The sequence below is a fragment of the Scyliorhinus canicula genome, chromosome 7, assembly GCF_902713615.1.
Source record: "Scyliorhinus canicula chromosome 7, sScyCan1.1, whole genome shotgun sequence".
Classification (NCBI taxonomy): Eukaryota; Metazoa; Chordata; class Chondrichthyes; order Carcharhiniformes; family Scyliorhinidae; genus Scyliorhinus; species Scyliorhinus canicula.
In genome coordinates, this window is record NC_052152.1 from 126181523 (window position 1) to 126208237 (window position 26715).

At 46.1% G+C, this 26715-nt stretch overlaps 1 protein-coding gene across 1 annotated transcript in view; it reads right to left on the reverse strand.

Moving 5' to 3' along the window:
- LOC119969129 (keratin-associated protein 5-1-like) overlaps window positions 1–26715 on the reverse strand; it is a 148432-nt gene that overhangs the window by 116183 nt on the left and 5534 nt on the right. Inside the window, exons 2-3 of the mRNA XM_038802347.1 lie at window positions 23321–23455; window positions 3499–3633 (exon numbers count right to left, since the gene is read on the reverse strand). Coding sequence (XP_038658275.1) covers window positions 3499–3633; window positions 23321–23455 — 270 coding nt within the window. The remainder of the gene's footprint in view (window positions 1–3498; window positions 3634–23320; window positions 23456–26715) is intronic.

Genomic DNA, 26715 nt, shown 5'->3' on the forward strand with positions numbered 1-26715 from the left:
CTCTCTGTACATCAATTTTTCCCAGGACTCTTCCATTGACCATATAGTCCCCTCTGTAATTAGATCTTTCAAAATGCATCACCTCACATTTGCCTGGATTGAACTCCATCTGCCATTTCTCTGCCCAAGTCTCCAATCTATCTATATTTTGTTGTATTCTCTGACAGTCTTCCTCGCTATCTGCAATTCCACCAATCTTAGTATCATCTGCAAACTAGACCACCTATACCTTCGTCCAGATCATTTATGTATATCACAAACAACAGTGGTCCGAGCACGGATCCCTGTGGAACACCACTAGTCACCTTTCTCCATTTTGAGACACTATCTTCCACCACTACTCTCTGTCTCCTGTGGCTCAGCCAGTTCCTTATCCATCTAGCTAGCACACCCTGAACCCCATACAACTTCACTTTTTCCATCAACCTGCCATGGGAAATTTTATCAAACGCCTTACTGAAGTCCATGTATATGACCTACAGACCTTCCCTCATCAATTAACTTTGTCACTTCCTCAAAGAATTCTATTAGGTTTGTAAGACATGACCTTCCCTGCACAAAACCATGCTACCTATCACTGATAAGTCTATTTTCTTCCAAATGTGAATAGATCCTATCCCTCAGTATCTTCTCCAACAGTTTGCCTACCACTGACGTCAGGCTCACAGGTCTATAATTCCCTGCATTATCCCTGCTACCCTTCTTAAACAAAGGGACAACATTAGCAATTCTCCAGTCCTCCTGGATCTCAACTGTGCTCAAGGTTGCTGCAAAGATATCTGTTAAGGCCCCAGCTATTTGTCCCTTGCTTCCCTCAGTAACCTGGGATAGATCCCATTCGGTCCTGGGGATTGTCCATCTTAATGCCTTTTAGAATACCCAAAACTTCCCCCTTCCTTATGACGACTTGACCTAGAGTATTTAAACATCCATCCCTAGCCTCAACATCCGTCATGTCCCTCTCCTTGGTCAATACCGATGCAAAGTACTCATTAAGAATCTCACTCATTTCCTCTGACTCTGCGCAAAAATTCCCTCTTTTGTCTTTGAGTGGGCCAATCCTTCTCTAGTTACCCTCTTGCTCCTTATATACAAATAAAAAGCTTTGGGATTTTCCTTAACCCTGTTCGCCAAAGATATTTCATGACCCCTTTTAACCCTCTTTATTGCGCGTTTGAGATTTGTCCTACTTCCCCGATATTCCTCCAAAGCTTCATCAGTTTTGAGTCGCCTCGATCTTATGTATGCTTCCTTTTTCATCCTAGCTGGTCTCACAATTCCACCCGCCATCCATGGTTCCCTAATCTTGCCATTTCTATCCCTCATTTTTACAGGGACATGTCTGTCCTGCACTCTAATCAACCTTTCCTTAAAAGACTCCCACATTTCAAATGTGTATTTACCCTTAAACAGCTGCTCCCAGTCCACATTCCCTAGCTCCTGCCGAATTTTGTTATACTCGGCCTTTCCCCAATTTAGCACTCTTCCTTTTGGATCACTCTTGTCTTTGTCCATGAGTATTCTAAAACTTACGGAACTGTGATCGCTATTCCCAAAGTAATCACCGACTGAAACTTCAACCACCTGGCCGGGATCATGCCCCAATACCAGGTCCAGTATGGCCCCTTCCCGTGTTGGACTATTTACATACTGCTCTAAAAAACTCTCCTGAAGGCTCCTTACAAACTCTGCTGCATCTACGCCTCCAACACTACATGAGTCCCATTCAATGTTGGGGAAGTTAAAATCTCCCATCAAAACCACCCTATTGCTCCTACATTTTTCTATAATCTGTCTGCATATTTGTACCTCTCCTTCACGCTCGCTTTTGGGAGGTCTGTAGGAAAGTCCCAACAATGTTACTGCACCCTTCCTATTTATTTGCTCTACCCATATTGACTCAGTGCTCGAAACCTCCATCGTGCCCTCCTTAATCACAGCTGTGATATCATCTCTGACCAGTAATGCAACTCCTCCACCCCTTTTACCTCCCTCTCTATCCTTCCTGAAGCATCTATACCCTGGGATATTTAGTTGCCAGTCCTGCCCTTCCCTCAACCAAGTCTCAGTAATACGAATAACATCATATTCCCAGTTACTAATCCAAGCCCTAAGATCATCTGCCTTACCTGCTACACTTCTCGCATTAAAACAAATGCACCTCAGACCACCTGTCCCTTTGCGTTCATCATCTCTTCCCTGTCGACTCTGCCCCTTAGTCACAATGAGTTGATTATCTAGTACCTTACTGGCTTTAGTCGCTGCCTCTTTACTGACCTCTAACTTCCTAATCTGGTTCCCATCCCCCTGCCACATCAGTTTAAAACCTCCCCAACAGTGAATGCCCCAACCCCCATCAGTTTCTCGAACATGCCCGCTAGATATGCCCCTGCATCGGACGCCCCTCCCCTCCGGGAGACCAACGATCCTCAAGTTCTGCCGGCGGGACCTATTCTCCAGATCCTCAACCTTCTCCTGGAGCCTTTTCTGTTGGTCTCTCAGCATCCCCACCTCCACCTCCATTGCTGTTTGGTGTTCCTCCTACTCAGTCAGTGCCTTCTCAACTTTCTGGATCGCCCAATCTTGAGCATCCAGTCTAAGTTCCAGTCGGGTGATTGATTCCTTAATCGGGTCCAAGCATTCCTGTTGCTGCACCTTAAACCATGCCCCCTAGTAATCAACCCCTCTACCGTGGGAAAAAGTATCTGACTATCCACTCTGTCTATGCCCCTCATAATTTTGTAGACGTCTATCAGGTCACCCCCTCAACCTCTGTCGTTCCAGTGAGAACAAACCAAGTTTATTCAATCTCTCCTCTTAGCTAAGGCCTTCCATACAAGGCAACATCCTGCTAAATCTCTTCTGCACTCTCTCTAAAGCCTCCACATCCTTCTGGTAGTGTGGCAACCAGAATTGAACACTATACTTCCAAGTGTGACCTAACTGAGGTGCAACATGACTTGCCAATTTTTATACTCAATGCCCCGGCCAATGAAGGCAAGCATGCTGTATGGCTTCTTGACGACCTTCTCCAGCTGTGTTGCCCCTTTCGTCCACATCATGACTCATTATTATGCTCACTCAAACTCGCCGTCACGCACTATTGCTCTTGCTGAATCTCACTACCACTCATTGTTACTCCCCTCTATCGCACTGCCACTCACCATTGCTGTAACTCACTGCCAATCACTATTAATCTCATTCTATCTTGCCGGCACTTACCGTTACTCTCACTCTATGTCACTGCTACTCACAATTACTTTAGCTCAGCCACTCATTATTCCTCTCATTCTCACTTACTCGCATTCGCTAATACTTGAACTCACTGTCACTCACTATTAGTCTCACTCTAACTCACTATCACTCGCTGTTACCCTCACTTTATCTCACTGCCAGTTATTATTATTCTCATTCTAACTCAAGGTCATCTATGTTACTCTCAGTGTCAATCACATCAATGCAGTGATATTCTCTGTGTGTCTGGATGTTGTGTTCTACCTTTCACGGAGTTGAAACAAGAATGGCCACATCCATTACTGCAGCATTTCTGACTCCCAGGACATCCACTGTCGTCTGTACAATATTCGACACAAGGTCCAATGCCAATTGGTATCGGACAGGATCCCGTTTTATCTGAGGAAAGAAAACGGATCACAGTGAGGGTGGAATCAGACGAAGGTCCCACCTTCTCAACCTTGCCCTTTATCTGAGGTGTGGTGATCCTCAGGTTAAACCACCACCAGTCAGCTCTCCCCCTGAAAGGGGAAAGCAGCCTATGGTCATCAGGCACTATGGCCACATTCCCTAACTTTATCTTATGGGGAATCAAATTGTGAAAATAAAATTAATCCTTGCATTTCCGACTCCACTTTCTGTCATGGGGAACATAAAAAAAAATTGTCAAAATTTTGATTGGTGAGTGAAGAGAAAAAGTTTCATGAAGAAAAATGTTGGTTCCTTACAGTCAGAAACAGAGGAATTTATAATAGCGGTCAAAGAAATGACTGAGCAACTAAATACATACGTTGGTTCTGTCTTCATAAAGCAGGATACAAATAATATATCAGAAATATTGGGATCACAGGGTTTAGTTAGATGGAGGAACTGAACAAGATCAATATTAGTAGAACAATGGAAGAGAAAATGCTGGAAAACCTCAGCAAGTCTGGCATCATCTGTAGGGAGTGAAAAGAGCTAATGTTTCGAGTCTAATGACTCTTTGTCAAAGCTAACAGACAGAGAAAGTGGGAAATATTTATACTGTGGCGTGAGAATGAAAGATCCAACGTACAGTTGGATGATAGGGATGAGGATAGTGAGAAAGAGCTTCATAGCGAATGTTTGGTGGGGATCTATTTAAATATGTCCAAGAATTGCCAAGGTTTGATGAAAAAGAAGTAGAAAACTTTTTCATTTCATTTGAGAAGGCGCTAAACAAATGAAATGGCCACTGGACATGTGGGTATTACTGATTCAAACAAAGCTGGTAGGTAGGGCTGTTGGAGTCTTTGCATCACTAGCAGAGGAGGTATCTGGGTCATATGAGGAGGTGAAAAAATCCACCTTAGGTGCATATGAGCTAGTGCCTGAAGCCGACAGACAAAGGTTTAGAGATTTAAGGAAATAACCTGGTCAAACATACATGGAGTTTGAAAGGATCAAACAGAGTAATTGTGATAGGTGGATAAGGGCTTTGTAAATAGACCAAACGTAAGAAGCTCTCAGAGAAATTATACTTTTGGAGGAGTTTATAAAATTCAATTCCTGATATAGTGAGAACTCATGTTAAAGAGCAGAGGGTTAAAACTGCGAGATTAGCAGCAGAAATGGCAGATTTTTATGAATTAGTTCAAAAAATCTAAGTTTGGTTTACAACGTCGGTTGCAGCCTGTGAGGGATAGAAACTGGGGACTGAAAAATACTCAAGTGGTAAAGGTGATCTGATGGTGGATAATAAGGAGAATATACCTCAGATTAAACCCTGCCCCCCCCCCCCCCCCCCCCCAACACCCATTTCCTAATCATGGCTGTATTTGCTGCCCAATAATAATTAGTAAAGTTCGGCAGCACCAGCCCGCCCTCCCCCCCCCGGCTATGCTCCAGCATCACCTTTTTCCCACACGGCATCTTACCCGCCCATACAAAGCCAGAGATCACCTTGTTTACCCGTTTAAAAAAGGTCCGTGAAATAAAGATGGGGGGACACTGAAAAACAAACAGGAATCTCGGGAAGACTGTAATTTTCACCGTCTGTACCCTCCCAGCCAGTGATAACCGGAGCATGTCCCAGCTTCGGAAGTCTTCCTTCATTTGGTCGAGAACATAGAACATAGAACATAGAACAGTACAGCACAGAACAGGCCCTTCGGCCCTCGATGTTGTGCTGAACAATGATCACCCTACTCAAACCCACGTATCCACCCTATACCCGTAACCCAATAACCCCCCCTTAACCTTACTTTTTTTTAGGACACTACGGGCAATTTAGCATGGCCAATCCACCTGACCCGCACATCTTTGGACTGTGGGAGGAAACCGGAGCACCCGGAGGAAACCCACGCACACATGTGTGGTCAAATTTAACTATATGTAGTCGGTACCGAAATATACCACTCTAAATGGCAGCTCCCCCAGTCGCCTCTGCTGCCCCCTTGCCTGGATCACGAACATCTCACTTTTCCCCATGTTCAATTTATAACCCGAAAACCGGCCAGATTCCCCCAGAATCTTCTTAATTTCTCCCATTCCTTCTAGTGGGTCAGAAACATATAGTAGCAGGTTGTCTGCGTACAGCGAGACTCTGTGTTCCACCCCTCCCCTTCCAGCCCCTTGAGGCTCTCAGCGCAATTGCCAGCGGCTCTATGGCCAACGCAAACAGCAGTGGGGAGAGGGGACATCCCTGCCTCGTCCCCCAGTGCAGCTCAAAATAGCCCAATGTCAACCTGTCCGTCCGTACACTTGCCACGGGCGTCTGATACAGCAGCCTAACCCAGTCGATGAAACCCCGTCCAAATCCAAACTGTCCCAGTACCTCCCACAGTTAAGCCCATTCCACCCAATCAAATACCTTCTCTGCGTCCATTGTGACCACTACCTCTACGTCCCTACCCTCTGGAGGCATCATAACCACATTCATCAACCTTCTAATGTTGGCCGCCCACTGCCTACCCTTAACGAATCCCATCTGGTCCTCCCGAATCACGTCTGGAACACAGTCTTCAATCCTAGAGGATAAGACTTTCGCCAACAGTTTGGCGTCCACATTTAATAACAAAATCAGTCTGTCGGACCCGCATTGCTCCGGGTCCTTATCCCACTTCAGGATAAATTAGATCGCGGCCTGTGACATCGTCGGGAGAAGCACCCCTCGCTCCCTTGCCTCATTAAATGTCCTCATCAGCAGCGACCCCAGAATCCCAGAGAACTTTTTATAGAACTCCATTGGGTACCCATCCGGTCCAGGGGCTTTACCCTACTGCATGTAGCTAGTGGTGTCCCTCAGGGATCCGTGTTGGGCCCACAATTGTTCACAATTTACATAGATGATTTGGAGTTGGGGACCAAGGGCAATGTGTCCAAGTTTGCAGATGACACTAAGATGAGTGGTAAAGCGAAAAGTGCAGAGGATACTGGAAGTCTGCAGAGGGATTTGGATAGGTTAAGTGAATGGGCTAGGGTCTGGCAAATGGAATACAATGTTGACAAATGTGACAGAGGAGATTCACTAGGTTAATCCCAGAGCTGAAGGGGTTGGATTACGAGGAGAGGTTGAGTAGACTGGGACAGTACTGGTTGGAATTTAGAAGGATGAGGGGGGATCTTATAGAAACATATAAAATTATGAAGGGAATAGATAGGATAGATGCGGGCAGGCTGTTTCCACTGGCGGGTGAAAGCAGAACTAGGGGGCATAGCCTCAAAATAAGGGGAAGTAGATTTAGGACTGAGGTTAGAAGGAACTTCTTCACCCAAAGGATTGTGAATCTATGGAATTGCTTGCCCAGTGAAGCAGTTGCGGCTCCTTCATTAAATGTTTTTAAGGGAAAGATAGATAGTTTTTTGAAGAATAAAGGGATTAAGAGCTATGGTGTTCGGGCGGGAAAGTGGAGCTGAGTCCACAAAAGATCAGCCATGCTCTCATTGAATGACGGAACAGGCTCGAGGGGCCAGATGGCCTGCCTCTTCTCCTAGTTCTTATGTTCTTATATTCTTATGGCCTTCAGCCCTTCTGCTATTTCTTCCATCCTGATCAGGGCCCCCAGCCCGTCTACCAACCATTCGTCCACCTTCGGAAACCTCAGCGCTCCTAAGAATCGCCTCATCCCCTCCGGCGCAGCTGAGGGTTCTAACTCATACAGCCTGCTGTAAAACATCTTAAATGCATTATTGACCCCAGCTGAATCTCCGACCAAGTTCCCATACCTGTCCCTTATTTTCCAGATCTCCCTGGCTGCCTCCCTCTATCTGAGCTGTTGCACAAGCATTCTGCTGGCCTTCTCTCCAGATTCATAAATTGGCCCCCTCACCCCCCTCAGCTGCTTCACCTTCCCTATAGTTAACAAGCCAAACTCCGCCTATAGCCTCTGTCGTTCCCTTAAAAGCCCCACCTCTGGGGTCTCCGCATATCTCATGTCGACCTGTAGTATTCCCCTGATCAGTTGGTCCGTCTCTGCTCTGTCTGCCTTCTCCCTGTGGGCCGTATCAAGATCAACTTACACAGATATGCGGCAACCCCAGGATCAATACAGAAGGCATTACACATATAGTCCAAAAACAAAAACTTTTTTAACGTGAACGCTGCAACAAAGTTCAAACACCTGAGTTCCCTGCCAGCCTTTTCCTTCTAGCGAAATCCATCACTTCCTCAGACGACCCAGCTGTCCAAACTTCACCTTCTTCGGAAAGGGGAAGTTTTGGGTATTCTAAAAGACATTCAGGTGGATGCTGAAGGGGTTGGTTGCGGGCAGGTTGTTTCCACTGGCGGGTGACAGCAGAACTAGGGGGCATAGCCTCAAAATAAGGGGAAGTAGATTTAGAACTGAGTTTAGGAGGAACTTCTTCACCCAAAGGGTTGTGAATCTATGGAATTCCTTGCCCAGTGAAGCAGTTGAGGCTCCTTCATTACATGTTTTTAAGGTAAAGATAGATACTTTTTTGAAGAATAAAGGGATTGAGGGTTATGGTGTTCGGGCCGGAAAGTGGAGCTGAGTCCACAAAAGATCAGCCATGATCTCATTGAATGGCGGAGCAGGCTCGAGGGGCCAGATGGCCTACTCCTGCTCCTAGTTCTTATGTTCTTATGTTCTTATGTTCTTATGTTCTTATAAGTCCCCAGGACTGGATGGGATATAGAACATAGAACATAGAACGATACAGCGCAGTACAGGCCCTTCGGCCCTCGATGTTGCACCGACATGGAAAAAATCTAAAGGCCATCTAACCTACACTATGCCCTTATCATCCATATGCTTATCCAATAAACTTTTAAATGCCCTCAATGTTGGCGAGTTCACTACTGTTGCAGGTGGGGCATTCCACGGCCTCACCACTCTTTGCGTAAAAAACCCACCTCTGACCTCTGTCCTATATCTATTACCCCTCAATTTAAGGCTATGTCCCCTCGTGCTAGCCACCTCCATCCGCGGGAGAAGGCTCTCGCTGTCCACCCTATCTAACCCTCTGATCATTTTGTATGCCTCTATTAAGTCACCTCTTAACCTTCTTCTCTCTAACGAAAACAACCTCAAGTCCATCAGCCTTTCCTCATAACATTTTCCCTCCATACCAGGCAACATCCTGGTAAATCTCCTCTGCACCCGTTCCAAAGCTTCCACGTCCTTCCTATAATGAGGTGACCAGAACTGTACGCAATACTCCAAATGCGGCCGTACTAGAGTTTTGTACAACTGCAACATGACCTCATGGCTCCGGAACTCAATCCCTCTACCAATAAAGGTCAACACACCATAGGCCTTCTTCACAACCCTATCAACCTGGGTGGCAACTTTCAGGGATCTATGTACATGGACACCGAGATCCCTATGCTCATCCACACTACCAAGAATTTTACCATTAGCCAAATATTCCGCATTCCTGTTATTCTTTCCAAAGTGAATCACCTCACACTTCTCCACATTAAACTCCATTTGCCACCTCTCAGCCCAGCTCTGCAGCTTATCTATGTCCCTCTGTAACCTGCAACATCCTTCCGCATTGTCTACAACTCCACCGACATTAGTGTCGTCTGCAAATTTAGGCTCACCGGCATATAGTTACCGGGGTTATCTCTACTCCCTTTCTTGAACAAAGGGACCACATTTGCTATCCTCCAGTCCTCTGGCACTATTCCTGTAGCCAATGATGACCTAAAAATCAAAGCCAAAGGCTCAGCATCTCTTCCCTGGCTTCCCAGAGAATCCTAGGATAAATCCCATCAGGCCCCGGGGACTTATCTATTTTCACCTTGTCCAGAATTGCCAACACTTCTTCCCTACGCACCTCAATGCCATCTATTCTAATAGCCTGGGTCTCAGCATTCTCCTCCACAATATTATCTTTTTCCTGAGTGAATACTGACAAAAAGTATTCATTTAGTATCTCGCTTATCTCCTCAGCCTCCACACACAACTTCCCACCACTGTCCTTGACTGGCCCTACTCTTACCCTAGTCATTATTTTATTCCTGACATACCTATAGAAAGCTTTTGGGTTTTCCTTGATCCTACCTGCCAAAGACTTCTCATGTCCCCTCCTTGCTCGTCTCAGCTCTCTCTTTAGGTCCTTCCTCGCTTCCTTGTAACTATCAAGCGCCCCAACTGAAACTTCACGCCTCATCTTCACACAGGCCTCCTTCTTCCTCTTAACAAGAGATTCCACTTCTTTGGTAAACCACGGTTCCCTCGCTCGACCCCTTCCTCCCTGCCTGACTGGTACGTACGTATCAAGAACATGCAATAGCTGTTCCTTGAACACGCTCCACATATCCAGTGTGCCCAACCCTTGCAGCCTACTTCTCCAACCAACACATCCTAAGTCATGTCTAATGGCATCATAATTGCCCTTCCCCCAGCTATAACTCTTGCCCTGCGGGGTATACTTATCCCTTTCCATCACTAACGTAAAGGTCACCGAATTGTGGTCACTGTTTCCAAAGTGCTCACCTACCTCCAGATCTAACACCTAGCCTGGTTCATTACCCAAAACCAAATCCAATGTGGCCTCGCCTCTTGTTGGCCTGTCAACATATTGTGTCAGGAAACCCTCCTTCACACATTGTACAAAGAATGACCCATCTAATGTACTCGAACTATATCTTTTCCAGTCAATATTTGGAAAGTTAAAGTCTCCCATAACAACTACCCTGTTACTTTCGCTCTTTTCCAGAATCATCTTCGCCATCCTTTCCTCTACATCCCTAGAACTATTAGGTGGCCTATAGAAAACTCCCAACAGGGTGACCTCTCCTTTTCTGTTTCTAACCTCAGCCCATACTACCTCAGAAGAAGAGTCCCCATCTAGCATCCTTTCCGCCACCGTAATACTGTCCTTGACTAGCAGCGCCACACCTCCCCCTCTTTTTCCCCCTTCTCTGAGCTTACTAAAACACCTAAACCCGGAACCTGCAACAATCATTCCTGTCCCTACTCTATCCATGTCTCTGAAATGGCCACAACGTCGAAGTCCCAGGTACCAACCCATGCTGCCAGTTCCCCTACCTTATTTCGTATACTCCTGGCATTGAAATAGACACACTTCAAACCACCTACCTGAACAGTGGCACCCTCCTGCGAAGTCAAATCTGTGCTCCTGACCTCTATACTCTCAATCTCCCATACCCCAAAACTACAATCCAGGTTCCCATGCCCCTGCTGAATTAGTTTAAATCCCCCCAAAGAGCACTAACAAATCTCCCCCCCAGGATATTGGTGCCCCTCAGGTTCAGATGTAGACCATCCTGTCTATAGAGGTCCCACATTCCCCAGAAAGAGCCCCAGTTATCCAGAAATCTGAATCCCTCCCGCCTGCACCATCCCTGTAGCCACGTGTTTAATTGCTCTCTCTCCCTATTCCTCATCTCACTATCACGTGGCACGGGCAACAACCCAGAGATAACAACTCTGTTTGTTCTCGCTCTGAGCTTCCATCCTAGCTCCCTAAAGGCCTGCCTGACATCCTTGTCCCCTTTCCTACCTATGTCGTTAGTGCCAATGTGGACTACGACTTGGGGCTGCTCCCCCTCCCCCTTAAGGACCCGGAAAACACGATCCGAGACATCACGTACCCTTGCACCTGGGAGGCAATATACCAAACGTGAGTCTCTCTCGCTCCCACAAAATCTCCTATCTGTGCCCCTGACTATTGAGTCCCCAATTACTAATGTTCTACTCCTTTCCCACCTTCCCTTCTGAGCAGCAGGGACAGACTCCGTGCCAGAGGCCCGTACCCCTTGGCTTACCCCTGGCAAGTATCCAAAACGGTATACTTGTTACTCAGGGGAACGACCGCAGGGGGTCCCTGCACTGACTGCTTCTTCCCAGTCCCTCTTACAGTTACCCATCTATCTCCAGTCTTTGGTGTAACTACTTCCCTGAAGCTCCTATCTATGACCCCCTCTGCCTCCCGAATGATCCAAAGTTCATCCAGCTCAAGCTCCAGGTCCCTAACACGGTTTTTGAGGAGCTGGAGTTGGGTGCACTTCCCACAGATGAAATCAGCAGGGACACTGACGGCGTCCCTCACCTCAAACATTCTGCAGGAGGAGCATTGTACTGCCTTCCCTGACATCACCTCTAGATTTTTAAAAAAACAAGAAAAAGAAAGGAAGAGCTTACCTGATATTACCTCAAACCCTGCTCCCGATAAAAGGTAAGCAAATTTAAAGGCACTCACTCACCTTCACGACAGGCCCCTGCTCCCGCTTCCCAACCACTGTGGGGTGGGGGGGTTGATTAGAGGAGGAGGTAGTGTGGGAAACACTCACGAAGTGTTTCGGGTTTAACTGTCACTTGCCAACAGCCCCTCCACAAACCACCTTCAACTTAGGCTGACCGCACTGCACGTATGCAAATTTCCCCAGAACAGCTGATCAGTAGCTCTGCTGCCCTCTGCTGGATGCTTGCCTTCACTCAAACTCCTTGGGTCTCCTTCGCAGGTTCACCTTCAACTTAGGCTGACCGCACTGCACGTATGCAAATTTCCCCATAACAGCTGATCAGTAGCTCTGCTCCCCTCTGCTGGATGATTGCCTTCACTCAAACTCTTTGGGTCTCCTTCGCAGGTTCACCATCAACTTAGGCTGACCGCACTGCACGCATGCAAATTTCCCCAGAACAGCTGATCAGTAGCTCTGCTCTGCTGCCCTCTGCTGGACGATTGCCTTCACTCAAACTCCTTGGGTCTCCTTCGCAGGTTCACCTTCAACTTAGGCCGACCGCACTGCACGTATGCAAATTTCCCCAGAACAGCTGATCATTAGCTCTGCTCTGCTGCCCTCTGCTGGATCCCAGGTTACTGAGGAAAGCGAGGGTCGAAATAGCTGGGGCCTTAACAGATATCTTTGCAGCATCCTTGAGCACGGGTGAAGTCCCAGCGGACTGGGGAATTGCTAATGTTGTCCCTTTGTTTAAGAAGGGTAGCAGGGATAATCCAGGGAATTATAGACCTGTGAGCTTGACGTCAGTGGCAGGCAAACTGTTGGAGAAGATACGGAGAGATAGGATCTATTCACATTTGGAAGAAAATAGACTTATTAGTGACAGGCAGCATGGTTTTGTGCAGGGAAGGTCATGTCTTACAAACCTAATAGAATAATGGGCAGCACGGTAGCATGGTGGTTAGCATAAATGCTTCACAGCTCCAGGGTCCCAGGTTCGATTCCCAGCTGGGTCACTGTCTGTGTGGAGTCTGCACGTCCTCCCCGTGTGTGCGTGGGTTTCCTCCGGGTGCTCTGGTTTCCTCCCACAGTCCAAAGATGTGCGGGCTAGGTGGATTGGCCATGCTAAATTGCCCGTAGTGTCCTAAAAAGTAAGGTTAAGGGGGGGGGGGGGGGGGTTGTTGGGTTACGAGTATAGGGTGATACGTGGGTTTGAGTAGGGTGATCATTGCTCGGCACAACATCGAGGGCCGAAGGGCCTGTTCTGTGCTGTACTGTTCTATGTTCTATGTTCTAATTCTTTGAGGAAGTGACAAAGCTAATTGATGAGGGAAGGGCTGTAGATGTCGTATACATGGACTTTAGTAAGGCGTTTGATAAGGTTTCCCATGGCAGGTTGATGGAAAAAGTGAAGTCGTATGGGGTTCAGGGTGTACTAGCTAGATGGATGAAGAACTGGCTGGGCAACAGGAGACAGAGAGTAGTGGTGGAAGGGAGTGTCTCAAAATGGAGAAGGGTGACTAGTGGTGTTCCACTGGGATCCGTGCTCGGACCACTGTTGTTTGTGATCTACATGAATGACCTGGAGGAAGGTTTAGGTGGTCTGATTAGCAAGTTTGCAGATGATACTAAGATTGGTGGAGTTGCAGATAGCGAGGAGGACTGTCAGAGAATACAACAAAATATAGATAGATTGGAGAGTTGGGCAGAGAAATGGCAGATGGAGTTCAATCCAGGCAAATGCGAGGTGATGCATTTTGGAAGATCAAATTCAAGAGCGGACTATATCGTCAATGGAAGGGTCTTGGAGAAAATTGATGTGCAGAGAGATCTGGGAGTTCAGGTCCATTGTAGCCTGAAGGTGGCAACGCAGGTTGATAGAGTGGTCAAGAAGGCATACAGCATGCTTGCCTTCATCGGACGGGGTATTGAGTACAAGAGTTGGCAGGTCATGTTACAGTTGTATAGGACTTTGGTTCGGCCACATTTGGAATACTGCGTGCAGTTCTGGTCGCCACATTACCAGAAGGATGTGGATGCTTTAGAGAGGGTGCAGAGGAGCTTCACCAGGATGTTGCCTGGTATGGAGGGTGCTAGCTATGAAGAAAGGTTGAGTAGATTAGTATTGTTTTCGTTGGAAAGACGGAGGTTGAGGGGAGACCTGATTGAGGTCTACAAAATTATGAGAGGTATGGACAGGGTGGATAGCAACAAGCTTTTCCCAAGAGTGGGGGTGTCAGTTACAAGGGTTTCAAGGTGAGAGGGGGAAAGTTTAAGGGAGATGTGCGTCGAAAGTCCCTCCCTTCAATCAGTAACCTGGGATAGATCCCATCTGGTCCTGGGAATTGTCCATCTTAATGCCTTTTAGAATACCCAAAACTTCCCCCTTCCTTATGACGACTTGACCTAGAGTATTTAAACAACCATCCCTAGCCTCAACATCCGTCATGTCCCTCTCCATGGTGAATACCGATGCAAAATACTCATTAATAATCTCACTTATTTCATCTGACTCTACACATAAATCCCCTCTTTAATCTTTGAGTGGGCCAATCCTTCTCTAGTTACCCTCTTGCTCCATATAAACCAATAAAAAGCTTTGGGATTTTCCTTAAACCTGTTCGCCAAAGATATTTCATGACCCCTTTTAGCCCTCGTTATTGCGCGTTTGAGATTTGTCCTACTTTCCCGATAATCCTCTAAAGCTTCATCAGTTTTGAGTCACCTCGATCTTATGTATGCTTCCTTTTTCATCTTACCTAGTCTCCCAATTCCACCCGTTATCCATGGTTCCCTAATCTTGCCATTTCTATCCCTCATTTTCACAGGGACATGTCTGTCCTGCACTCTAATCAACCTTTCCTTAAATGACTCCCACATTTCAAATATGTATTTACCCTTAAACAGCTGCTCCCAGTCCAAATTCCCTAGCTCCTGCCGAATTTTGTTATACTCGGCCTTTCCCCAATTTAGCACTCTTCCTTTCGGACCACTCTCGTCTTTGTCCATGAGTATTCTAAAACTTACGGTATTGCGATCGCTATTCCCAAAGTAATCACTGACTGAAACTTCAACCACCTGGCCAGGATCATTCCCTAATACCAGGTCCAGTATGGTCCCTTCCCAAGTTGGACTATTTACATACTGCTCTAAAAAACTCTCCTGGATGCTCCTTACAAACTCTGCTGCATCTACGCCTCCAGCACTACACAAATCCCATTCAATGTTGGGGAAATTAACGTCTCCCATCACAACCACCCTATTGCTCCTACGTTTTTCTATAATCTGTCTACATATTTGTACCTCTACTTCACGCTCGCTTTTGGGAGGTCTGTAGTAAAGTCCCAACAATGTTACTGCACCCTTCCTATTTCTTAGCACTACCCATATTGACTTAGTGCTCGAAACCTCCATCGTGCCCTCCTCAATCACAGCTGTGATATCATCTCTGACTAGTAATGCAACTCCTCCACCCCTTTTGCCTCCCTCTCTATCCCTCCTGAAGCATCTATACCCTGGGATATTCAGTTGCCAGTCCTGCCCTTCCCTCAACCAAGTCTCAGTAATACCAATAACATCATATTCCCAGGTACCAATCCAAGCCCTAAGATCATCTGCCTTACCTGCTACACTTCTCGCATTAAAACAAATGCACCTCAGACCACCTGTCCCTTTGCGTTCATCATCTCTTCCCTGTCTACTCTTCCCCTGATTCACCTTGAGTTGATTATCTAGTACCTTACTGGCTTTAGTTGCTGCCTCTTTACTGACCTCTAACTTCCTAATCTGGTTCCCATCCCCCTGCCACATCAGTTTAAAATCTCCCCAACAGTGAATGCCCCAACCCCCATCAGTTTCTCGAATATGCCCGCTATATATGCCCCTGCATCGGACGCCCCTCCCTCCCGGGAGACCAACGATCCTCAAGTTCTGCCGGCGGGACCTATTCTCCAAATCCTCCACCTTATCCTGAAGCCTTTTCTGTTGGTCTCTCAGCATCCCCACCTCCACCTCCATTGCTGTTTGGGGTTCCTCCTACTCAGTCAGTGCCTTCTCCACTTTCTGGATCGCGCAATCTTGAGCATCCAGTCTAAGTTCCAGTCGAGTGATTGATTCCTTAATCGGGTCCAAGCATTCCTGTTGCTGCTTGGCGAATCCCTCTTAGATAAACTTCATCAACTGCTCCGTTGACCACTGGGTCTTCGAGCCAGGATTACCATCAGCCGCCATGCTTTCTCCCACTGCAGCTTCAACTCAAGCCTTCTCAGTTTGCCTATTTCTTCCTTTGCAAGCACTCCTGGTCCGCCTCTCCATGCACTGGTGTGGAATTCCTCCTCACAATAACGTCCACCATCAATTTTCTGAGTAAAATCCAAGAGAAAATCGTGGAAAAGGTCCAAAGGTCCAACCCAAGTGGGAGCCACCAAATGTGCGACCTACTCCTTCATGGCCACCACCGGAGGTCTCATTTTGGTGAATTATTAATACTCTGAGCCACTCCAGCACTGTCATTGTAATGAGCTGCTAATTCACTTGAGTAACTCATGTCAGTCACTGTTGCTTTCACTGTCTCATTTTCCTGGGCTTCCTTTATCTCACTTTCTAACCATGCTGTTTACTATTACTCTCACAGTATCCGACTGTCTCTCACTATTACTGTAAATCAATGATACTTGCAGTTAGAACATAGAACATAGAACGATACAGCGCAGTACATGCCCTTCGGCCCTCAATGTTGCACCGACATGGAAAAAAACTAAAGGCCATCTAACCTCCACTATGCCCTTATCATCCATATGCTTATCCAATAAACTTTTAAATGCCCTCAATGTTGGCGAGTTCACTACTGTTGCAGGTAGGGCATTCCACGGCCTCACCACTCTTTGCGTAAAAAACCCACCTCTGACCTCTGTCCTATATCTATTACCCCTCAATTTAAGGCTATGTCCCCTCGTGATAGCCACCTCCATCCGCGGGAGAAGGCTCTCGCTGTCCACCCTATCTAACCCTCTGATCATTTTGTATGCCTCTATTAGGTCACCTCTTAACCTTCTTCTCTCTAACGAAAACAACCTCAAGTCCATCAGCCTTTCCTCATAAGATTTTCCCTCCATACCAGGCAACATCCTGGTAAATCTCCTCTGCACCTGTTCCAAAGCTTCCACGTCCTTCCTATAATGAGGCGACCAGAACTGTACGCAATACTCCAAATGCGGCCGTACTAGAGTTTTGTACAACTGCAACATGACCTCATGGCTCCGGAACTCAATCCCTCTACCAATAAAGGCCATCACACCATAGGCCTTCTTCACAACCCTATCAACCTGGGTGGCAACTTTCAGGGATCTATGTACATGGACACCGAGATCCCTCTGCTCATCCACACTACCAAGAATTTTACCATTAGCCAAAAATCTATCCTGGTCCACTCATGTCGACGCTATCACCAAGAAAGCACAACAGCGCCTTTACTTCCTCAGGAAACTAAGGAAATTTGGCATGTCCACATTAACCCTTACCAACTTTTACAGATGCACAATAGAGAGCATCCTCTCGGGCTGCATCACAGCCTGGTATGGCAACTGCTCGGCCCAGGACCGCAAGGAACTTCAGAGAGTCGTGAATACCACCCAGTCCATCACACGAACCTGCCTCCCATCCATTGATTCCATCTACACCTCCCGCTGCCGGGGGAAAGCAGGCAGCATAATCAAGGATCCCTCCCACCCGGCTTACTCACTTTTCCAACTTCTTCCATCGGGCAGGAGATTCAGAAGTCTGAGAACACGGACGAACAGACTCAAAAACAGCTTCTTCCCCACTGTCACCAGACTCCTAAATGACTCTTTTATGAACTGTCCTCATTAACACTACACCCTGTCTGCTTCATCCGATGGCAATGCTTATGTAGTTACATTGTATATCTTGTGTTGCCCTATTATGTATTCTCATGTATTTTCTTGAATTCTGTTCAATTCCCTTTTCTTCCCATGTACTGAATGATCTGTTGAGCTGCTTGCAGAAAAATACTTTTCACTGTACCTCGGTACACGTGACAATAAACAAATCCAATCCAATATTCCGCATTCCTGTTATTCTTTCCAAAGTGAATCACCTCACACTTCTCCACATTAAACTCCATTTGCCACCTCTCAGCCCAGCTCTGCAGCTTATCTATGTCCCTCTGTAACCTGCAACATCCTTCCGCACTGTCTACAACTCCACCGACTTTAGTGTCGTCTGCAAATTTACTTACCCATCCTTCTGCTCCCTCCTCTAGGTCATTTATAAAAATGACAAACAGCAACAGCCCCAGAACAGATCCTTGTGGGACGCCACTCGTAACTGAACTCCATTCTGAACATTTCCCATCAACCACCACTCTCTGTCTTCTTTCAACTAGCCAATTTCTGATCCACATCTCTAAATCACCCTCAATCCCCAGCCTCCGTATTTTCTGCAATAGCCGACCGTGGGGAACCTTATCAAACGCTTTACTGAAATCCATATACACCACATCAACTGCTTTACCCTCGTCCACCTGTTCAGTCACCTTCTCAAAGAACTCGATAAGGTTTGTGAGGCATGACCTACCCTTCACAAAACCATGCTGACTATCCCTAATCATATTATTCCTATCTAGATGATTATAAATCGTATCTTTTATAATCCTCTCCAAGACTTTACCCACCACAGATGTTAGGCTCACCGGCCTATAGTTACCGGGGTTATCTCTACTCCCCTTCTTGAACAAAGGGACCACATTTGCTATCCTCCAGTCCTCTGGCACTATTCCTGTAGCCAATGATGACCTAAAAATCAAAGCCAAAGGCTCAGCAATCTCTTCCCTGGCTTCCCAGAGAATCATAGGATAAATCCCATCAGGCCCCGGGGACTTTTCTATTTTCACCTTGTCCAGAATTGCCAACACTTCTTCCCTACGCACCTCAATGCCATCTATTCTAATAGCCTGGGTCTCAGCGTTCTCCTCCACAATATTATCTTTTTCCTGAGTGAATACTGACAAAAAGTATTCATTTAGTATCTCGCTTATCTCCTCAGCCTCCACACACAACTTCCCACCACTGTCCTTGACTGGCCCTACTCTTACCCTAGTCATTCTTTTATTCCTGACATACCTATAGAAAGCTTTTGGGTTTTCCTTGATCCTACCTGCCAAAGACTTCTCATGTCCCCTCCTTGCTCGTCTTAGCTCTCTCTTTAGATCCTTCCTCCCTTCCCTGTAACTATCAAGCGCCCCAACTGAAACTTCACGCCTCATCTTCACATAGGCCTCCTTTTTCCTCTTAACAAGAGATTCCATTTCTTTGGTAAACCACGGTTCCCTCGCTCTACCCTTTCCTCCCTGTCTGACTGGTACATACTGATCAAGAACACGCAATAGCTGTTCCTTGAACAAGCTCCACATATCCAGTGTGCCCAACCCTTGCAGCCTACTTCTCCAACCTACACATCCTAAGTCATGTCTAAGGGCATCATAATTGCCCTTCCCCCAGCTATAACTCTTGCCCTGCGGGGTATACTTATCCCTTTCCATCACTAATGTAAAGGTCACCGAATTGTGGTCACTGTCTCCAAAGTGTTCACTTACCTCCAGATCTAACACCTGGCCTGGTTCATTACCCAAAACCAAATCCAAAGTGGCCTCACCTCTTGTTGGCCTGTCAACATATTGTGTCAGAAAACCCTCCTGCACACATTGTACAAAGAACGACCCATCCAATGTACTCGAACTATATCTTTTCCAGTCAATATTAGGAAAGTTAAAGTCTCCCATAACAACTACCCTGTTACTTTCGCTCTTTTCCAGAATCATCTTCGCCATCCTTTCCTCTACATCTCTAGAACTATTAGGTGGCCTATAGAAAACTCCCAGCAGGGTGACCTCTCCTTTCCTGTTTCTAACCTCAGCCCATACTACCTCGGAAGAAGAGTCCCCATCTTGCACCCTTTCTGCCACCGTAATACTGTCCTTGACTAGCAGCGCCACACTTCCCCCTCTTTTGCCCCCTTCTCTGACTTTACTAAAGCACCTAAACCCCGGAACCTGCAACAACCATTCCTGTCCCTGCTCTATCCATGTCTCTGAAATGGCCACAACATCGAAGTCCCAGGTACCAACCCATGCTGCCAGTTCCCCTACCTTATTTCGTATACTCCTGGCATTGAAATAGACACACTTCAAACCACCTACCTGAACACTGCCGCCCTCCTGCGAAGTCAAATCTGTGCTCCTGACCTCTCTACTCTCAATCTCTCGCACCCCAAAACTACAATCCAGGTTCCCATGCCCCTGCTGAATTAGTTTAAACCCCCCCAAAGAGTACTAACAAATCTCCCCCCCAGGATATTGGTGCCCCTTAGGTTCAGATGTAGACCATCCTGTCTATACAGGTGCCACCTTCCCCAGAAAGAGCCCCAGTTATCCAGAAATCTGAATCCCTCCCGCCTGCACCATCCCTGTAGCCACGTGTTTAATTGCTCTCTCTCCCTATTCCTCATCTCACTATCACGTGGCACGGGCAACAACCCAGAGATAACAACTCTGTTTGTTCTCGCTCTGAGCTTCCATCCTAGCTCCCTAAAGGCCTGCCTGACATCCTTGTCCCCTTTCCTACCTATGTCGTTAGTGCCAATGTGGACTACGACTTGGGGCTGCTCCCCCTCCCCCTTAAGGACCCGAAAAATACGATCCGAGACATCACTTACCCTTGCACCTGGGAGGCAACATACCAAACGTGAGTCTCTCTCGCTCCCACAAAATCTCCTATCTGTGCCCCTGACTATTGAGTCCCCAATTACTAATGCTCTGCTCCTCTCCCCCCTTCCCTTCTGAGCAACAGGGACAGACTCCGTGCTAGAGTCCCGCACCCCATGGCTTACCCCTGGTAAGTCGTCCCCCCCACAAGTATCCAAAACGGTATACTTGTTACTCAGGGGAACGACCGCAGGGGGTCCCTGCACTGTCTGCTTCTTCCCAGTCCCTCTTACAGTTACCCATCTATCTCCAGTCTTTGGTGTAACTACTTCCCTGAAGCTCCTATCTATGACCACCTCTGCCTCCCGAATGATCCGAAGTTCATCCAACTCCAGCTCCAGTACCATAACTCGGTCTTGTAGGAGCTGGAGCTGGCTGCACTTCCTGCAGGTAAAATCAGCAGGGACACTAACGGCATCCCTCACCTCAAACATCCTGCAGGAGGAACATTGCACTACCTTCCCTGCCATCCCACTTAATTTCAACCAAGTTCTGGTAAACAAATATAAAACAAATAAAAAAATAATAATATAATATAGCACTTACCTGCTCACCCCAATGGGTCTTATTATTAGGTTAGAGGAGGAGGGCGGGTGGGAGACACTACACGTGTAGTGTCTCGGGTATCCTCTCCACCACAATTTATTGGCTAGGAGAAAATCCTTCCCAGAAGTCCGCGGGTCGTACTTCCGGTTCCCGCCTTATATTATCTTTGCTCCCACTGGCACCCCGCCGCTCTCAATGTGTCCCCTCCCGCTCTTTTCAATGTCCCGGCTGTCTTACCTCTCGCGCTCTTTTCAATGTCCTGGCTGTCTCTCCTCTCGTGCTGTTTTCAATGTCCCGGCTGTCTTACCTCTCGCGCTCTTTTCAATGTCCCGGCTGTCTCTCCTCTCGCGCTCTTTTCAATGTCCTGGCTGTCTTACCTCTCGCGCTCTTTTCAATGTCCCGGCTGTCTCTCCTCTCGCGCTGTTTTCAATGCCCCGGCTGTCTCTCCTCTCGCGCTCTTTTCAATGTCCTGTCTGTCTCTCCTCTCGCGCTGTTTTCAATGTCCTGGCTGTCTCTCCTCTCGCGCTGTTTTCAATGTCCCGGCTGTCTTACCTCTCGCGCTCTTTTCAATGTCCTGTCTGTCTCTTCTCTCGCGCTGTTTTCAATGTCCTGGCTGTCTTACCTCTCGCGCTGTTTTCAAATGTCCCAACTGTCTCTCCTCTCGCGCTCTTTTCAATGTCCTGTCTGTCTCTTCTCTCGCGCTGTTTTCAATGTCCCGGCTGTCTCTCCTCTCGCGCTCTTTTCAATGTCCTGTCTGTCTCTCCTCTCGCGCTGTTTTCAATGTCCCAGCTGTCTCTCCTCTCGCGCTGTTTTCAATGTCCTGGCTGTCTCTCCTCTCGCGCTGTTTTCAATGTCCCGACTGTCTTACCTCTCGCGCTCTTTTCAATGTCCCAGCTGTCTCTCCTCTCGCGCTCTTTTCAATGTCCTGGCTGTCTCTCCTCTCGCGCTGTTTTCAATGTCGTTATTCCCATTATACTTCACTGTCGCTCACTGTTTCCCACTGCTAATCACTATTCCTCTCGCTGTATCTCATTGCCAGTCATTATCACAGTAAGAAGTCCAACAGTAACAAGCCTGCACCGACCATGCTGCCCGTCTAAACTAAAATCTTCTGCACCTCCGGGGTCTGTATCCCTCTATTCCCATCGTATTCATGGATTTGTCAAGATGCTCCTTAAACATCACTATTGTCCCTGCTTCTACCACCTCCTCCACCAGCGAGTTCCAGGCACCCACTACGCTCTGTGTAAAAAGATTTGCCTCGTACATCTCCTCTAGACCTTGCCCCTTGCACCTTAAACCATGCCCCCTAGTAATCAACCCCTCTACCCTGGGAAAAAGTCTCTGACTATCCACTCTGTCTATGCCCCTCATACTTTTGTAGATGTCTATCAGGTCACCCCTCAACCTCTGACGTTCCAGTGAGAACAAACCAAGTTTATTCAATCTCTCCTCTTTGCTAAGGCCCTCCATACCAGGCAACATTCTGGTAAATCTCTTCTGCACTCTCCCTAAAGCCTCCACATCCTTCTGGTAGTGTGGCAACCAGAATTGAACACTATACTCCAAGTGTGGCCTAACTGAGGTGCAACATGACTTGCCAATTTTTAAACTCAATGCCCCGGCAAATGAAGGCAAGCATGCTGTATGGCTTCTTGACTAACGTCTCCAGCTGTTTTGCTCCTTTCATCCACATCATGATTCATTATTATGCTCACTCAAACTCGCCGTCACTCACTATTACTCACTACCACTCATTGTTACTCCCCTCTATCGCACTGCCACTCACCATTGCTGTAACTCACTGCCAATCACTATTAATCTCATTCTATCTTGCCGGCACTTACCGTTACTCTCACTCTATGTCACTGCTACTCACAATTACTTTAGCTCAGCCACTCATTATTCCTCTCACTCTAACTTACTCGCATTCGCTATTACTTGAACTCACTGTCACTCACTATTAGTCTCACTCTAACTCACTATCACTCGCTGTTACCCTCACTTTATCTCACTGCCAGTTATTATTATTCTCATTCTATCTCAAGGTCATCTATGTTACTCTCAGTGTCAATCACATCAATGCAGTGATATTCTCTGTGTGTCTGGATGTTGTGTTCTACCTTTCACGGGGTAGAAACAAGAATGGCCACATCCATTACTGCAGCATTTCTTCCTCCCAGGACATCCACTGTCGTCTGTACAATATTCGACACAAGGTCCAATGCCAATTGGTATCGGACAGGATCCCGTTTTATCTGAGGAAAGAAAACGGATCACAGTGAGGGTGGAATCAGACGAAGGTCCCACCTTCTCAACCTTGCCCTTTATCTGAGGTGTGGTGCTCCTCAGGTTAAACCACCACCAGTCAGCTCTCCCCCTGAAAGGGGAAAGCAGCCGATGGTCATCAGGCACTATAGCCACATTCCCTAACTTTATCTTATGGGGAATCAGATTGTGAAAATAAAATTAATCCTTGCATTTCCGACTCCAATTTCTGTCATGGGGAACATTAAAAAAAAAAATTTTAATTTTGATTGGTGAGTGAAGAAAAAAAGTTTAATGAAGACAAATGTCGGTTCCTTACAGTCAGAAACAGAGGAATTTATAATAGCGGTCAAAGAAATGGCTGAGCAACTAAATACATACTTTGGTTTTGTCTTCATAAAGCAGGATACAAATAATATATCAGAAATATTGGGATCACAGGGTTTAGTGAGATGGAGGAACTGAACAAGATCAATATTAGCAGAAAATTGTAAGAGAATTTTTTGAAAGCTAACAGATAGAGAACACTTTCTCTGTCTGTTATCTGAACACTTGACAGAACATTTGACAGAACACTTTCTCTGTCTGTTAGCTTTGACAAAGTGTCATTGGACTCAAAACGTTAGCCCTTTTCTCTCCATATAGATGCTTCCAGACCTGCTGAGATTTTCCAGCAATTTCTCTTTCGTTTCAAATTCCAGCATCCACAGTAATTTGCTTTTGTTTAGTAGAGATATGCTGTTGGGGAAATTGATAGGATTGAAGGGTGATAAATCCTCAGGACCTGATAATCTACATCCCAAAATCCTTAAGGAAGTGGCACTAGAATTTGTGGATACATTGGCATACTCCAAGATTGTATCGACCCTGGAACAGTTCCTACAGATTGGAGGGTCACTAATGTGACTCCACTATTTAAAAAGGTAGAGAGAAAACATGGAATTATAGATCAGTAAACCCGGCATTAGTAATGGGAAAAATTCTAGAATGCATTATGAAAGATTTAATAGCACTTGGAAAACAGCAGCAGGATCAGACAGCCAGCATGGATTTACAAAACAGAAATCTTGCTTGACAAATCTAGAATTCTTTGAATATGTAACCAGTAGAGCTGATTAAGGGGAGCCAGTGCATGTGGTCCATTTGGACTTTCAGAAGGCTTTAGACAAGTCCAAACTGAGAGATTAGCGTGTGAAATGAAAGCAGATAGGATTACGGGTAGTGTATTGAGATGAATAGAAAAGTGGTTGGCAGACTGGAAACAAAGAATAGGAATTAATGTGTCTTTTACCAAGAGTCTTGCAGTGATTCGTGGGGTTCCGCAGAGATTGGTGCTATTCCAGGATCACGCTATACCTTTTACCTAACTCCTCACTATCCTTATTTCGTATTTTCGTATTTCCACTCTAACTCCTAAAGTCTGCGCAAGCTGTTTGCTTTGAGCAAGAAACCATTACTGTATTTTGAAAGTTCAATTTGTTTTGTTAAAAAAAACGTATATTCATTGTCCATATTTCTTAAAGGAAAGTGAAAAGGTGAAAAATGAAAACATCTTGAAATTGATGGGGTTTTTTTTTCTTAGGGGGAAGTGGTCATGTGAGAGTACCTTTAAGAAATGAGTGTTTATAAAATAGCTGTACTGGATGTACCTTTAAGAAATGGGTGTTTATTAGAGAGCTGCAGTGATGTTAGAGAGTGGGTGGAGCTGGGCTGTCTGTCTGCTTTATTTTCATTTTAAGCTGTTTACTACAGGGTGTGTTTAGTTTTGTTTTGAGAGCTGGATAGCTGCAGTCTAAGCAAGGATCTACATATGGATCTCTCTCTGCAAACTAAGGACTGCCTCCAAATCAATTGGGTGATTTCAAAGTGCTGAATTTAAAACTGATCTCTGTGTTAAAAAGGGTTTTTTTCTTCTGGATGTTGTTTGGGGATTTATTAAGGGTTATCTATCGAGTACTGTATTCTTTCGGGATTTTTTTTATAGAAAAGTACAGCACAGAACAGGCCCTTCGGCCCTCGATGTTGTGCCGAGCAATGATCACCCCACTCAAACCCATGTATCCACCCTATACCCGTAACCCAACAACCCCCCCCCCCTTAACCTTACTTTTCTTTTAGGACACTACGGGCAATTTAGCATGGCCAATCCACCTAACCCGCACATCTTTGGACTGTGGGAGGAAACCGGAGCACCCGGAGGAAACCCACGCACACACGGGGAGGATGTGCAGACTCCGCACAGACAGTGACCCAGCCGGGAACTGAACCTGGGACCCTGGAGCTGTGAAGCATTTATGCTAACCACCATGCTACCGTGCTGCCCCGTTTATTGGTGTTGATAGTTGTTAAGATGGTTATTCTGGGTTTATAAAGTGTTAACGGGTTTCATAAACAAACATTTTTTAAATTTTTAAGTACTGTGGATTTCTGTTTGCATCACACCTGTAGAGTAAAACCGTGTGCTCCCCATAACCATAATCTATTAAAAGTTGTGGGTCAGGTGAACTCCATGATATATTTTGGTGTTCTCTAAATCCTGGCAAATAACAAATTGGGAGCTCGAGGAGGATAAAAGTCCATCTATTGGATTGGCTTAGTGAAGTTAAAGACAGTGAGGGGTGAACATATTGTGGTTGCTTTTCAGTTGTGGTATTCTAGTTTAAGTAGGGAGTGTGTTGTGGACAATGGTTCTTTCAGAGGCTCTGACGTTTTTAGGGGTGGAGATGGTCACATGCAGTACCTTACTGAGAGAGACTAAAAACAGACTTTTAGATTTGACAAAAACATTGCAGTTAACATTCCCTGACAAAATACAAAAATACAGGTACTTCTGGCGGTAGCTGAGCATTTAAAATTGCCTGAGATACAGTCTGACTCATTGGAAATGGCAAAGATCCAGTTGCAGATTCAGCAACTTGAACATGAAAAAGAATGAAAGCAGCTTGATTACGCAATGCGAGAAAAAGAAAGAATAGACCGAGCAGAACAAAAAGAAAGAGAAAGAGAGACACAGCTCATGGAAAACGAAAAAGAGAGAGGGGAAAGAGAAAAAGAGAGAGGAATGGAAAAAAAGTGAGAGTTTCAACTCGATAAAATGGCCATAATATTTAAGGAAATAACCTGGTCAAACATACATGGAGTTTGAAAGGATCAAACAGAGTAATTGTGATAGATGGATAAGGGCTTTGAAAATAGACCAAACGTATGAAGCTCTCAGAGAAATTATACTTTTGGAGGAGTTTATAAAATT